A 16047-nucleotide genomic window follows, 5' to 3' on the forward strand; every position below is an offset into this window, starting at 1 on the left:
TAAGTGTATAAAGGGCGAAAATTAGCAGGAGCTATTTGGCTGCACGTATAGCATATGTTTGTAAGTCAAACTTCTTCTAGCATAAGGTCCTCAGCTCTGCATATGGTACCCCCCCCCCAAAAAAAAAAAAACTGACTACTGCGCACCTAACCTGGTAACTCTCCCTGATCATTACCCGCTGCCTCGGCTACAAGATTTCACTGTTAACTTACACGGCGCCACCCTCTCCGCGAGATAGACCTCATGGAAGCATATCACCCAACCCCCCTTCGCTCGAGAAGACGTCAAGAACACAGCTATAACGACGCTGTTTGGATTGTTTGAGTTCCAGCGAATGCCTTCTGGACTCCGGAACGCGGCTCACATTCCAGCGGTTTATTGATTGTGTCATGCGAGGTCTTCCTTTCGTGTTCGCCTACATTGACAACTTGCTCGTGGCCCGCTCTAGTCCCGAAGAGCACGTTCAACACCTCCGTCTCCTCTTCACACAACTGGCTCAACATGGCATCGTTGTCAATATGCAAAAATGCGAATTCGGCGTGGATTCAACAGAATTCTTGGGCCACCAACTCAACAGCTTCGGCATTGCCCCCCTCGCCAGCAAAGTTGAGGCTGTCACTAATTGCCCACAGCCTCAATCTCTCCAGCAGCTCCGGCGTTTCCTCGGACTAATCAACTGCTACCAACGTTTTTATCCCTCGCTGCGCCTTCACGTTTCGACCTCTGGAAGCTTTACTTAGGCGGGATACACCACGTTCACAGAGTTTGCGATGGAATGCCGAGGCTGTCTTCGTCTGCCAAGATCAAAGCGGACCTCGCAGCTCAAATGCTTCTCTACCATCTGAAACACGGAGCTCCTACCATTCTTACGGTCGACGCCTCAAACGCGTTCGACCGGACGTGGCATCCCATTGCATTTTTCTCCACAGCACTCAAGCCCGCCGAAACAAAGTATAGAACTTTCGGCCGCGAACTATTGGTAGCCTACCTATGCGGTTCGGCTCTTTCGCCATTTTCAAAAAGGTCGGGCCTTAACTATCCTCACGGATCACAAGCCGCTCACTTACGCCTTCCGTTCCGCCAGCAGGTCTGCTATTCACACCGGGAAATACGACAGCTGTCCTACCTGGCCGGGTTTTCCACGGACGTTCAGCACGTCAACGGAACTGAAAGCGGTCCTGCTGACGCCTTAATTCGCGTCACGGCATTGTCTGCCCTTATCCCGTCCGTTTCCCATGTGATGCTCGTCCCTGTGACGACGACCACAAGCGCTTTCGTGAGCGCCCGCCATCCTGACTCCGCTTGGAGGATCTCCCCGTTCCTGTCTAAAGACCTCTCTCACGATCATGATCTCTCACGATCTGTTGCGACATGTCTACCGGGCACCCCAGACGCTTCGTCCCGTTGGTGTGTCGACGCAACGTTTTCTCTGCCCTGCACAACCTGGCCCGTCCTGTCCTGGCATCTGGGCTGCACAGAAGCTGGTTGCGGACCGTTATGTTTGGCCTTCACTGAACACCGATGCCCGCAAATGGGCGAAGAACTGCATAGCTGAGAGCGTTCAAAAATTCATCGCCACACTATAATCCCGCTCGGCAAGTGCAACACACCCGATGCTCATTTCGATGTCGTCCATCTGGACATTGTCGGACCTCTTCCTCCCTCGTCCCGCTACTGCTATGTCCTAACGGCTGTTGATAGGTGCACCCGCTGGCCTGAGGCTGCCCTCGTGATGGATTCTACCCCAGATACGGTCGCTGCCACGTCCCTTGCGCTGTGGGTCGTTCACTTCGGCGTGCCGTCGCAGATCTCCACAGACCGGGGCCCGCAGTTCGAGAGCCGCCTTATCCACGCGGTTGCAGCCATCCTTGGAGCTTCTCGGATAAGAACGACGTCGTACCTTCCTGCGTCCAATGGCCTCATTAAGCGACTGCATCGTCATCTCAAAGCCGCCCTAACTGCCCCCCAGAACCGCAACCACTGGACAGATCGTCTTGCTGTTGTCCTCCTCTACTGAAGGGAAGCTACTGAACCATCTGCACCGTTCCTTCGAGAGCCTTCGACCGGTCCCCACCCGCGCCACGTCTTCCCGCAAGCCGGATCTCAGCACGGCAACTCATGTATTCCTGCGAACAGACAGCGTCAAAAAGGCCCTCTGTCCACCTTACTCCGGTCCGCACCCGGTGCTGCAGCAGTCCGACAAGACCTTCCGCGTCGTGATCAACGATAAAGAGGACACAGTAAGCGCTGATCGTCTTAACCCAGCTTTCATCGAAAACCCCTTCATTGAACGCTATATCGACACGGAGCTTCATAACGTGGGCTCACCATCCATTGTTACTCTCCCCCCAAACCAAGCACCAGCGGCCTAGCACCGGAAAGCACGTCACCTGGTCGGACAGCTCTCAACTGTCCCTAGCGTGGAGGAGGCTGTAGCAGCATGCCACAGAAGACGAAGGGTGCGTTTTCTTAATCAACTCTGGCAACTCCGACTTACTCTCAGCCGGCGAAAAATAGCCAGAGTAGCCAGATTAGCGAAATGACGTCATAACTCTGAGGCGAAAATTAGCCAGAGTAGCCAGGGAGTGACAACTCTACTCTACTCTGCTCTGAAGAAGGGTAGCCGTCATTCTGACGTCACACACAAGCTAGCAGACGACGATGCGTCGTCTGCTACCAACCGTCCTGTTGACAGACAATATGGGTGGTGTTCATTTTCGAAATGTAGGACTGGTTAAAAACTGTCGAGCATTTTCAAAATCTGCTGAAGTGCACGCATCTGCGTTAAGTTGTTAAACAGAGTGTCTGCCAGCACTTCCACATCGTCTCGCCCGTCAGGCCAGTCCGCCATTTTGAGCGCAGAGTAACTCTAGCCGTTCGAAAATTACGGTCAAAGGTGGCTATTTTGGAGTCACGTGATGATAAAGGCTCTGACGTCGTTACCCAACTCCTGGCTACTCGGGTTGAATAAGAAAACGCACCCGAAGAGGTTCCGCTCCGCCGTGCGTCACATGGCGCGAGCCAGTACGCCTGGGCCCGCTTGCACGAACAATAGGTTTAGGGTTGCAGTATAGTTGCAGTTAAGGCGGTGCATCATAGCCGGCACTTCGTCGTCTACAGTCGAGGGATGGCGCAGCGAGCGAAATGGTTCGCGCAGTCACCGCTTCACAACATTTTGGCGCTTGTTTGGAAATGCAGTACCGCTGATGAAACGTCTTCTTTTTGTGTTCTTTTTTTTTCTTGGCGCGCGACGGGTCAAGCGAAATCTTGTGCAAACATATGACCGCTCGTGCTCACCCATGCCAAGTCCAATACTCTAAACACGCATATCGCGCTCAGCCAGACGGAACAATTAGTGGCGCGGCTTTTGAATGCGCACAGGCTGTCCAGTTGTCTCCTGAACTTCTTCGTTGATCTGTTGCTGTTCCGTGCTGTGTTGTTGTCGGGCGAAGGGTTAGTCACCAGTCGTTTCGTGTGGTTTCTGCAATGCGTGCGCATATAATAAACGAAATCTCTCGTAACACAAAAAACCTAGGTTGGACACGACGCGGTTGAAACAAGCTGGTGTCGACATGTTATAGCCTACCGACATTACGCGGAAATTGCGAAACGAAACCGCAACCTGTTTTCTTTATTTCCTGTCACCCTGGGCTTACAAATTTCAGACCACGTTGTGGTGGTGCAAAACACTTCATTTACTTGCACAGTCAATGGAAATGAAATAAAACTGCAAAGAGGCTGCATAGCGTTTCCCATATCATTGGACATCAGTGGAGGAGGAGGAAAAAGGCAAAAGAGAAGAAGAAAAGGGAAGAAAAGCAGAGTAGAGGAGAAAAATGTGTGTGCGTGGACCATACAGCTGCTTGGAACGTAAAGTGCGAATGGAGGTTTCCAGTTTGGTCGAGTATATAATTCGGGTCTGTTGTGCTTATCCTGGTCGTCACTAACCACGGTCCCAGACTTCGCCCAAGTACAGATCAGCATGCCGTGAACTGGGTCTCTGATGTCCTATTCGTCTGGAGTTGACCTTCAGCTCGTGGATCTCGAAGTGAGAGCATTTTATAACAAATTGTCATGGTGAGTGTCATCTTGCCTATCGGCGCAAGAACTTTCTCGTCCTCGTCGAGGCTGCCGACACCACATGACCTTGCCTCGATTAGCAAAACGCACACGGCACACTGATTACAATTCTTCTGGCTTAGCGTACTTCCTTCTGTAATCTGGAACTCTAATTCCATTGCTTCGAGGATAGCGAGGGTCAACAGGCTCTAGCAGGAGCTAGTCGTTATAAATTCGCGCAAGGTACACCATCCTTTTCTCGTTCCGAAAGGCGTCGTCCAGTATCTACAACGAAGAGGCAGCACTGCCGGTTGGTTATACGTGGAGTTGGCCGTGGATCTGGTACCAGTAGACATGCGCGCACTTCCACAGACCGCACTTCCTCAGTTCCGGTATGTGACTCTGTCCTGTACGCTTGCTACCGTCCGCCAGTTGGTCCTGATATTTCGCGAATGTTCCAGTCACCATACACGGCATATTTAGTGCGGCACATAACTGAGCATCGGCTCAATATGCCGTTCCACTAGAGAGGACTTCCAAAACTACAGCGGTGTTCACGTCCATATGATCTTGTCCGATGCTTGGTGGAACCTCAGTATCAGTCACACACTTTAGTGTGCACATTTTGCACTGCAGTGTTAGTTCACTGGGCAGTCCTTTTCTGCGATCAGAAACGACTTCCATGTCCGCAAGTGCACAACTGAATGGGTGATAGATTCCGAGCGCCTTGAAGCTACTGAACAGATGCATTGGTGAAGACAGACTGAACTAAAGCCCACAATACTGACATGTAACTAAAGGCCAAAACGTTGACATGTGAGCATCCAGGTGTTGTAATATTTGCTTCATCGTGCGAGCAACTACACATGTATAACTTTCTGAGGCACCACTAAGGTATTACTGTCATCATATGCTCACGTTCATCAGTGTCCGTCCTGACGCCCTCATTGTGTAACGGTGTGAGGAAGACGGCACGGTGGGTTTGCCGTGCCGCCGGTTTTTGACGCTTCCGCCATCCCAGTGCTCGCTCATGACGTCGTAACGATGAGATTCATTTCCCAATCTGACTGAGCCAACATTTCTTTCTATCCATTTATATACCGTACTTCGACCTGGGTCCCAAGTGCTCCGATTCCATTTCAGCTTCCATTCTGATTCAACTTCGACCCTGAATAACTTTTCTCAGCCGAAGCATATCTGCACACTTGCCCGTCAAATTGTCCGCTGTACCTTATTGTACACTAAACGATATGGATGTGTCTGAAATCTGCCTCAACCAGCTCCATCCGCCGCCCGAAATTCCAAATACTTAGAGTCTAGGGGACCGCACTGGATCCGCGCTCCTAACCACGTTCATGGGGACGAGGGGATACCCAGTGCGGTTCAAATAACTATTGTAAAGTTGTCCCATGAAACAACAGACCCCCTTTGCCGTTGACATCCTACTGAATGAGTGCTAAAAGCGCTGCCAGGTTTCCGGCATCCAGTGTAAAAGAAAAGATTTCACTGTATAACGTATCCAGTGCCACTATTTTTTTCACAAGCATGATGCTTCCACATTTCTGTGGCTGCAACTGGGAATTCCAAGACAAATAAGTTTCATCTACTGTTCCCCCGAGAAAATGAGCATCGTTGAACAAACAATAAACAAAAATTGGGGCTGGGCTACGCTGCCCGTGCTCGTGCTCCCGCATCATGGTCAACGTCGGCCTCGTCGTCTTCCGGCCACGTGCAGTGGTATATCATTGCCAGCGGTCAAATTGTTGTTGCTTGTGAGACACACTCGATGACAGATGGCAGCACTGCGCTGCCATTTCTGAAGCGGCGTACTCCACGGATGACCATACCTGACAAAAAGTCGAGTACCGAGTCAACGGCTTAACGTAGATGAAATCTTTTTGTTGGTATTAGTTCTGATATGTTTTTCTAGTGCGTGATCGAGCCAGATTTTCGATTTTGGGCGGCTCTATTTTGTAAGCGAGTGGAATCTCGAAATATAGCTTTTCCCAAACCTTTCGACGACGATATAAAAGTTTCTGAGTCTAAAACCCAAAATTTGCTTCGATCAGGCACTAGATCTAAGCATCCTCTTCCATTTAAAAGCAGTTGCACGGAGATCAACCAAATTTTCGCGGCGCTATGGGAGTTGAAGTGCGCTAAGTCAAGTGCTCTACAGTGGATCATGGCTACGAGCAGTAGCAGTTTTCGGAGGGCTCTCATTGGTAGAAAGAGAACTTCCGGAATTGATCCCAGGAAGTCGTGCGTCACTCCGTGTTTGGACCAACCACGGATTGTGGGAAGTCGTATGCTTCTGCCATCGTACATAAACAGTTTGTAGAACCCAAATAAAGAATTGTAATACCACTGTAGCTGCAGCAACGCATCAGATCACTTGTTGCGGACTTTCGTGAAATAAAATAAAGCCGGTGGCCCAAAGTATGTGTCGTCTGTTGTCACTGCGGAGGGAATCGCTGGGTTCCTGCTCCTCTCAACAGTGAGAAATCTAGGGCAAATTAGTCCACTGTTGTCAATGCTGAGGGAATCTCTGGGTTCCTGCTCCTCTCAACAGTGGGAAGTCTAGGGCAAATTAGTCCACTGTTGTCACTGCGGAGGGAATCTCTGGGTTCCTGCTCCTCTCAACAGTGGGAAATCTAGGGCAAATTAGTCCACTGTTGTCACTGCAGAGGGAATCTCTGGGTTCCTGCTCCTCTCAACAGTGGGAAATTTAGGGCAATTACTGTAGTCCACTGTTGTCACTATGGAGGGAATCTCTGGGTTCCTGCTCCTCTCAACAGTGGGAAATTTAGGGCAAATTAGTCCACTGTTGTCACTGCGGAGGGAATCTCTGGGTTTCTGCTCCTCTCAACAGTGGGACATTCAGCGCAAATTAGTCCACTGTTGTCACTGCGGAGGGAATCTCTGGGTTTCTGCTCCTCTCAACAGTGGGACATTTAGGGCAAGTTAGTCCACTGTTGTCACTGCAGAGGGAGTCTCTGGGTTCCTGCTCCTCTCAACAGTAAAAAATCTAGGGCAAATTAGTCCACTGTTCTCACTGCAGAGGGAATATCTGGGTTCCTGCTCCTCTCAACAGTGGGAAATCTAGGGCAAATTAGGCCACAGTTGTCACTGCGGAGGGAATCTCTGGGTTCCTGCTCCTCTCAACAGTGGGAAATTTAGTGCAATTAGTCCACTATTGTCACTGCGGAGGGAATCTCTGGGTTCCTACTCCTCTCAACAGTGGGAAATCTAGGGCAAATTGGTCCACTGTTGACACTGCGGAAGGAATCTCTGTGTTCCTGCTCCTCTCAACAGTGGGAAATTTAGGGCAATTAGTCCACTGTTGTCACTGCGGAGGGAATCTCTGGGTTCCTGCTCCTCTCAACACTTGGAAATTTAGGGCAAATTAGTCCACTGTTGTCACTGCGGAGGGAATATCTGGGTTCCTGCTCCTCTCAACAGTGGGAAATCTTGGGCAAATTAGTCCACTGTTGTCACTGCAGAGGGAATCTCTGGGCTCCTGCTCCTCTCAACAGTGGGAAATCTAGGGCAAATTAGTCCACTGTTGTCACTGCGGAGGGAATCTCTGGGTTCCTGCTCCTCTCAACACTTGGAAATTTAGGGCAAATTAGTCCACTGTTGTCACTGCGGAGGGAATATCTGGGTTCCTGCTCCTCTCAACAGTGGGAAATCTAGGGCAAATTATTCAACTGTTGTCACTGCTGAGGGAATGTCTGGGTTCCTGCTCCTCTCAACAGTGGGAAACCTAGGGCAAATTAGTCCACTGCTGTCACTGCGGAGGGAATCTCTGGGTTCCTGCTCCTCTCAACAGTGGGAAATCTAGGGCAAATTAGTTAGGGAGATGTTAGTGGCAGACTGGCATAGTAATGACGCAGAGGATTACAGTAAGGACATGGAGACTTACAAAGAGGACGTGGGGACTTACGATAAGGACATGCCGACTTACAATAAGGACATGGAGACTTACTGCCTTAAGAAAGGTCTTACAGCTACAGCCTCACAGCGGCATGCCTTACTGCCACACGTCTCACACCTACATGCCTTACTGTATATGCCTTACCAGCTGCATGCCATACCGCTATGCTACTGCGCTCTTGCGACTGCGGAGGGAATCTCTGGGTTCCTGCTCCTCTCAACAGTGGGAAATTTAGGGCAATTAGTCCACTGTTGTCACTGCGGAGGGAATCTCTGGGTTCCTGCTCCTCTCAACAGTGGGAAATTTAGGGCAGTTAGTCCACTATTGGCGCTGCGGAGGGAATCTCTGGGTTCCTGCTCCTCTCAACAGTGGGAAATTTAGGGCAATTAGTCCACTGATGTCACTGCGGAGGGGATCTCTGGGTTCCTGCTCCTCTCAACAGTGGGAAATTTGGGGCAATTAGTCCACTATTGTCGCTGCGGAGGGAATCTCTGGGTTCCTGCTCCTCTCAACAGTGGGAAATTTAGGGCAATTAGTCCACTATTGTCGCTGCGGAGGGAATCTCTGGGTCCCTGCTCCTCTCAACAGTGGGAAATTTAGGGCAATTAGTCCACTGTTGTCACTGCGGAGGGAATCTCTGGGTTCCTGCTCCTCTCAACAGTGGGAAATCTAGGGCAAACTAGTCCACTGTTGTCACTGTGGAGGGAATCTCTGGGTTCCTGCTCATCTCAACAGTGGGAAATTTTGGGCAATTAGTCCACTGTTGTCACTGTGGAGGGAATCTCTGGGTTCCTGCTCCTCTCAACAGTGGGAAATCTAGGGCAAATTAGTTCACTGTTGTCACTGCGGAGGGAATCTCTGCGTTCCTGCTCCTCTCAACAGTGGGAAATCTAGGCCAAATTAGTTAGGGAGATGTTAGTGGCAGACTGGCATAGTAAGGACATAGAGGATTACAGCAAGGACATGGAGACTTACGCTAAGGACATGCCGACTTACAATGAGGACATGGAGACTTACTGCCTTAAGAAAGGTCTTACAGCTACATGCCTCACAGCGGCATGATTTACTGCCACGTCTCACAGTTACATGCCTTACTGTATATGCCTTACCAGCTGCATGCCATACCGCTATGCTACTGCGCTCTTGCGACTGCGGAGGGAATCTCTGGGTTCCTGCTCCTCTCAACAACGGGAAATTTAGAGCAATTAGTCCACTGTTGTCACTGCGGAGGGAATCTCTGGGTTCCTGCTCCTCTCAACAGTGGAAAATCTAGAGAAAATTAGTCCACTGGCTGTCACTGTGGAGGGAATCTCCGGGTTCTCGCTCCTCTCAACAGTGGGAAATTTAGGGCAATTAGTCCACTGATGTCACTGCGGAGGGGATCTCTGGGTTCCTGCTCCTCTCAACAGTGGGAAATTTGGGGCAATTAGTCCACTGTTGTCACTGGGGAGGGAATCTCTGGGTTCCTGCTCCTCTCAACAGTGGGAAATCTAGAGCAAATTAGTTCACTGTTGTCACTGGGGAGGGAATCTCTGGGTCCCTGCTCCTCTCAACACTGGGAAATTTAGGGCAAATTAGTCCACTGTTGTCACTGCAGAGGGAGTCTCTGGGTTCCTGCTCCTCTCAACAGCGGGAAACCTAGGGTAACTTAGTTGACTGTTGCCACCGCGGAGGGAATCTCTGAGTTCCTGCTCCTCTCAACAGTGGGAAATCTAGGGCAAATTAGTCCACTGCTGTCACTGCGGAGGGAATCTCTGGGTTCCTGCTCCTCTCAACAGTGAAAAATCTACAGAAAATTACTCCACTGCTGTCACTGCGGAGGAATCTCTGGGTTGCTGCTCCTCTCAACAGTGGGAAATTTAGGGCAATTAGTCCACTGTTGTCACTGTGGAGGGAATCTCTGGGTGCCTGCTCCTCTCAACAGTGGGAAATTTAGGGCAATTAGTCCACTGTTGTCACTGCGGAGGGAATCTCTGGGTTCCTGCTCCTCTCAACAGTGGGAAATCTAGGCCAAATTAGTTAGGGAGATGTTAGTGGCAGACTGGCATAGTAAGGACATAGAGGATTACAGCAAGGACATGGAGACTTACAATGAGGACGTGGGGACTTACGATAAGGACATGCCGACTTACAATGAGGACATGGAGACTTACTGCCTTAAGAAAGGGCTTACAGCTACATGCCTCACAGCGGCATGATTTACTGCCACACGTCTCACAGTTACATGCCTTACTGTATATGCCTTACCAGCTGCATGCCATACCGCTATGCTACTGCGCTCTTGCGACTGTGGAGGGAATCTCTGGGTTCCTGCTCCTCTCAACAACGGGAAATTTAGAGCAATTAGTCCACTGTTGTCACTGCGGAGGGAATCTCTGGGTTCCTGCTCCTCTCAACAGTGGAAAATCTACAGAAAATTAGTCCACTGGCTGTCACTGTGGAGGGAATCTCTGGGTTCCTGCTCCTCTCAACAGTGGGAAATTTAGGGCAATTAGTCCACTGATGTCACTGCGGAGGGGATCTCTGGGTTCCTGCTCCTCTCAACAGTGGGAAATTTGGGGCAATTAGTCCACTATTGTCGCTGCGGAGGGAATCTCTGGGTCCCTGCTCCTCTCAACAGTGGGAAATTTAGGGCAATTAGTCCACTGTTGTCACTGCGGAGGGAATCTCTGGGTTCCTGCTCCTCTCAACAGTGGGAAATCTAGGGCAAATTAGTCCACTGTTGTCACTGTGGAGGGAATCTCTGGGTTCCTGCTCATCTCAACAGTGGGAAATTTTGGGCAATTAGTCCACTGTTGTCACTGTGGAGGGAATCTCTGGGTTCCTGCTCCTCTCAACAGTGGGAAATCTAGGGCAAATTAGTTCACTGTTGTCACTGCGGAGGGAATCTTTGGGTTCCTGCTCCTCTCAACAGTGGGAAATGTAGGCCAAATTAGTTAGGGAGATGTTAGTGGCAGACTGGCATAGTAAGGACATAGAGGATTACAGCAAGGACATGGAGACTTACAATGAGGACGTGGGGACTTACGATAAGGACATGCCGAGTTACAATGAGGACATGGAGACTTACTGCCTTAAGAAAGGTCTTACAGCTACATGCCTCACAGCGGCATGATTTACTGCCACGTCTCACAGTTACATGCCTTACTGTATATGCCTTACCAGCTGCATGCCATACCGCTATGCTACTGCGCTCTTGCGACTGCGGAGGGAATCTCTGGGTTCCTGCTCCTCTCAACAACGGCAAATTTAGAGCAATTAGTCCACTGTTGTCACTGCGGAGGGAATCTCTGGGTTCCTGCTCCTCTCAACAGTGGGAAATTTAGGGCAATTAGTCCACTGATGTCACTGCGGGGGGATCTCTGGGTTCCTGCTCCTCTCAACAGTGGGAAATTTAGGGCAATTAGTCCACTGTTGTCACTGCGGAGGGAATCTCTGGGTTCCTGCTCCTCTCAACAGTGGGAAATTTAGGGCAGTTAGTCCACTATTGGCGCTGCGGAGGGAATCTCTGGGTTCCTGCTCCTCTCAACAGTGGGAAATTTAGGGCAATTAGTCCACTGATGTCACTGCGGAGGGGATCTCTGGGTTCCTGCTCCTCTCAACAGTGGGAAATTTGGGGCAATTAGTCCACTATTGTCGCTGCGCAGGGAATCTCTGGGTTCCTGCTCCTCTCAACAGTGGGAAATTTAGGGCAATTAGTCCACTATTGTCGCTGCGGAGGGAATTTCTGGGTCCCTGCTCCTCTCAACAGTGGGAAATTTAGGGCAATTAGTCCACTGTTGTCACTGCGGAGGGAATCTCTGGGTTCCTGCTCCTCTCAACAGTGGGAAATCTAGGGCAAACTAGTCCACTGTTGTCACTGTGGAGGGAATCTCTGGGTTCCTGCTCATCTCAACAGTGGGAAATTTTGGGCAATTAGTCCACTGTTGTCACTGTGGAGGGAATCTCTGGGTTCCTGCTCCTCTCAACAGTGGGAAATCTAGGGCAAATTAGTTCACTGTTGTCACTGCGGAGGGAATCTCTGCGTTCCTGCTCCTCTCAACAGTGGGAAATCTAGGCCAAATTACTTAGGGAGATGTTAGTGGCAGACTGGCATAGTAAGGACATAGAGGATTACAGCAAGGACATGGAGACTTACGCTAAGGACATGCCGACTTACAATGAGGACATGGAGACTTACTGCCTTAAGAAAGGTCTTACAGCTACATGCCTCACAGCGGCATGATTTACTGCCACGTCTCACAGTTACATGCCTTACTGTATATGCCTTACCAGCTGCATGCCATACCGCTATGCTACTGCGCTCTTGCGACTGCGGAGGGAATCTCTGGGTTCCTGCTCCTCTCAACAACGGGAAATTTAGAGCAATTAGTCCACTGTTGTCACTGCGGAGGGAATCTCTGGGTTCCTGCTCCTCTCAACAGTGGAAAATCTAGAGAAAATTAGTCCACTGGCTGTCACTGTGGAGGGAATCTCCGGGTTCTCGCTCCTCTCAACAGTGGGAAATTTAGGGCAATTAGTCCACTGATGTCACTGCGGAGGGGATCTCTGGGTTCCTGCTCCTCTCAACAGTGGGAAATTTGGGGCAATTAGTCCACTGTTGTCACTGGGGAGGGAATCTCTGGGTTCCTGCTCCTCTCAACAGTGGGAAATCTAGAGCAAATTAGTTCACTGTTGTCACTGGGGAGGGAATCTCTGGGTCCCTGCTCCTCTCAACACTGGGAAATTTAGGGCAAATTAGTCCACTGTTGTCACTGCAGAGGGAGTCTCTGGGTTCCTGCTCCTCTCAACAGCGGGAAACCTAGGGTAACTTAGTTGACTGTTGCCACCGCGGAGGGAATCTCTGAGTTCCTGCTCCTCTCAACAGTGGGAAATCTAGGGCAAATTAGTCCACTGCTGTCACTGCGGAGGGAATCTCTGGGTTCCTGCTCCTCTCAACAGTGAAAAATCTACAGAAAATTACTCCACTGCTGTCACTGCGGAGGAATCTCTGGGTTGCTGCTCCTCTCAACAGTGGGAAATTTAGGGCAATTAGTCCACTGTTGTCACTGCGGAGGGAATCTCTGGGTGCCTGCTCCTCTCAACAGTGGGAAATTTAGGGCAATTAGTCCACTGTTGTCACTGCGGAGGGAATCTCTGGGTTCCTGCTCCTCTCAACAGTGGGAAATCTAGGCCAAATTAGTTAGGGAGATGTTAGTGGCAGACTGGCATAGTAAGGACATAGAGGATTACAGCAAGGACATGGAGACTTACAATGAGGACGTGGGGACTTACGATAAGGACATGCCGACTTACAATGAGGACATGGAGACTTACTGCCTTAAGAAAGGGCTTACAGCTACATGCCTCACAGCGGCATGATTTACTGCCACACGTCTCACAGTTACATGCCTTACTGTATATGCCTTACCAGCTGCATGCCATACCGCTATGCTACTGCGCTCTTGCGACTGCGGAGGGAATCTCTGGGTTCCTGCTCCTCTCAACAACGGGAAATTTAGAGCAATTAGTCCACTGTTGTCACTGCGGAGGGAATCTCTGGGTTCCTGCTCCTCTCAACAGTGGAAAATCTACAGAAAATTAGTCCACTGGCTGTCACTGTGGAGGGAATCTCTGGGTTCCTGCTCCTCTCAACAGTGGGAAATTTAGGGCAATTAGTCCACTGATGTCACTGCGGAGGGGATCTCTGGGTTCCTGCTCCTCTCAACAGTGGGAAATTTGGGGCAATTAGTCCACTATTGTCGCTGCGGAGGGAATCTCTGGGTCCCTGCTCCTCTCAACAGTGGGAAATTTAGGGCAATTAGTCCACTGTTGTCACTGCGGAGGGAATCTCTGGGTTCCTGCTCCTCTCAACAGTGGGAAATCTAGGGCAAATTAGTCCACTGTTGTCACTGTGGAGGGAATCTCTGGGTTCCTGCTCATCTCAACAGTGGGAAATTTTGGGCAATTAGTCCACTGTTGTCACTGTGGAGGGAATCTCTGGGTTCCTGCTCCTCTCAACAGTGGGAAATCTAGGGCAAATTAGTTCACTGTTGTCACTGCGGAGGGAATCTCTGGGTTCCTGCTCCTCTCAACAGTGGGAAATGTAGGCCAAATTAGTTAGGGAGATGTTAGTGGCAGACTGGCATAGTAAGGACATAGAGGATTACAGCAAGGACATGGAGACTTACAATGAGGACGTGGGGACTTACGATAAGGACATGCCGAGTTACAATGAGGACATGGAGACTTACTGCCTTAAGAAAGGTCTTACAGCTACATGCCTCACAGCGGCATGATTTACTGCCACGTCTCACAGTTACATGCCTTACTGTATATGCCTTACCAGCTGCATGCCATACCGCTATGCTACTGCGCTCTTGCGACTGCGGAGGGAATCTCTGGGTTCCTGCTCCTCTCAACAACGGCAAATTTAGAGCAATTAGTCCACTGTTGTCACTGCGGAGGGAATCTCTGGGTTCCTGCTCCTCTCAACAGTGGGAAATTTAGGGCAATTAGTCCACTGATGTCACTGCGGAGGGGATCTCTGGGTTCCTGCTCCTCTCAACAGTGGGAAATTTGGGGCAATTAGTCCACTGTTGTCACTGGGGAGGGAATCTCTGGGTTCCTGCTCCTCTCAACAGTGGGAAATCTAGAGCAAATTAGTTCACTGTTGTCACTGGGGAGGGAATCTCTGGGTCCCTGCTCCTCTCAACACTGGGAAATTTAGGGCAAATTAGTCCACTGTTGTCACTGCAGAGGGAGTCTCTGGGTTCCTGCTCCTCTCAACAGCGGGAAACCTAGGGCAACTTAGTTGACTGTTGCCACCGCGGAGGGAATCTCTGAGTTCCTGCTCCTCTCAACAGTGGGAAATCTAGGGCAAATTAGTCCACTGCTGTCACTGCGGAGGGAATCTCTGGGCTCCTGCTCCTCTCAACAGTGGGAAATTTAGGGCAATTAGTCCACTGATGTCACTGCGGAGGGGATCTCTGGGTTCCTGCTCCTCTCAACAGTGGGAAATTTGGGGCAATTAGTCCACTATTGTCGCTGCGGAGGGAATCTCTGGGTTCCTGCTCCTCTCAACAGTGGGAAATTTAGGGCAATTAGTCCACTATTGTCGCTGCGGAGGGAATCTCTGGGTCCCTGCTCCTCTCAACAGTGGGAAATTTAGGGCAATTAGTCCACTGTTGTCACTGCGGAGGGAATCTCTGGGTTCCTGCTCCTCTCAACAGTGGGAAATCTAGGGCAAACTAGTCCACTGTTGTCACTGTGGAGGGAATCTCTGGGTTCCTGCTCATCTCAACAGTGGGAAATTTTGGGCAATTAGTCCACTGTTGTCACTGTGGAGGGAATCTCTGGGTTCCTGCTCCTCTCAACAGTGGGAAATCTAGGGCAAATTAGTTCACTGTTGTCACTGCGGAGGGAATCTCTGCGTTCCTGCTCCTCTCAACAGTGGGAAATCTAGGCCAAATTAGTTAGGGAGATGTTAGTGGCAGACTGGCATAGTAAGGACATAGAGGATTACAGCAAGGACATGGAGACTTACGCTAAGGACATGCCGACTTACAATGAGGACATGGAGACTTACTGCCTTAAGAAAGGTCTTACAGCTACATGCCTCACAGCGGCATGATTTACTGCCACGTCTCACAGTTACATGCCTTACTGTATATGCCTTACCAGCTGCATGCCATACCGCTATGCTACTGCGCTCTTGCGACTGCGGAGGGAATCTCTGGGTTCCTGCTCCTCTCAACAACGGGAAATTTAGAGCAATTAGTCCACTGTTGTCACTGCGGAGGGAATCTCTGGGTTCCTGCTCCTCTCAACAGTGGAAAATCTAGAGAAAATTAGTCCACTGGCTGTCACTGTGGAGGGAATCTCCGGGTTCTCGCTCCTCTCAACAGTGGGAAATTTAGGGCAATTAGTCCACTGATGTCACTGCGGAGGGGATCTCTGGGTTCCTGCTCCTCTCAACAGTGGGAAATTTGGGGCAATTAGTCCACTGTTGTCACTGGGGAGGGAATCTCTGGGTTCCTGCTCCTCTCAACAGTGGGAAATCTAGAGCAAATTAG

At 50.3% G+C, this 16047-nt stretch overlaps 1 protein-coding gene across 1 annotated transcript; it reads left to right on the forward strand.

Annotated features, from left to right (window-relative positions):
• Positions 1 to 775: 775 nt before the first annotated feature.
• Positions 776 to 2372, forward strand: LOC135389248 (uncharacterized). Its single transcript, XM_064619313.1, has 2 exons — positions 776 to 951; positions 1970 to 2372. Exons 1-2 carry the CDS (start codon positions 776 to 778, stop codon positions 2370 to 2372), a joined length of 579 nt encoding a protein of 192 aa, XP_064475383.1.
• The last annotated feature ends 13675 nt before the right edge of the window (positions 2373 to 16047 follow it).

This window comes from Ornithodoros turicata, chromosome 3 (assembly GCF_037126465.1).
Source record: "Ornithodoros turicata isolate Travis chromosome 3, ASM3712646v1, whole genome shotgun sequence".
NCBI lineage: Eukaryota > Metazoa > Arthropoda > Arachnida > Ixodida > Argasidae > Ornithodoros > Ornithodoros turicata.

Coding starts and splice junctions, on each gene's coding strand:
- LOC135389248 (XM_064619313.1), top strand. CDS start 776: ATGCCGAGGCTGTCTTCGTCTGCCAAGATCAAAGCGGACCTCGCAGCT. Junction 952..1,969: donor CTCAAGCCCGCCGAAACAAA/GTATAGAACTTT, acceptor ACTGCCCCCCAG/AACCGCAACCACTGGACAGA.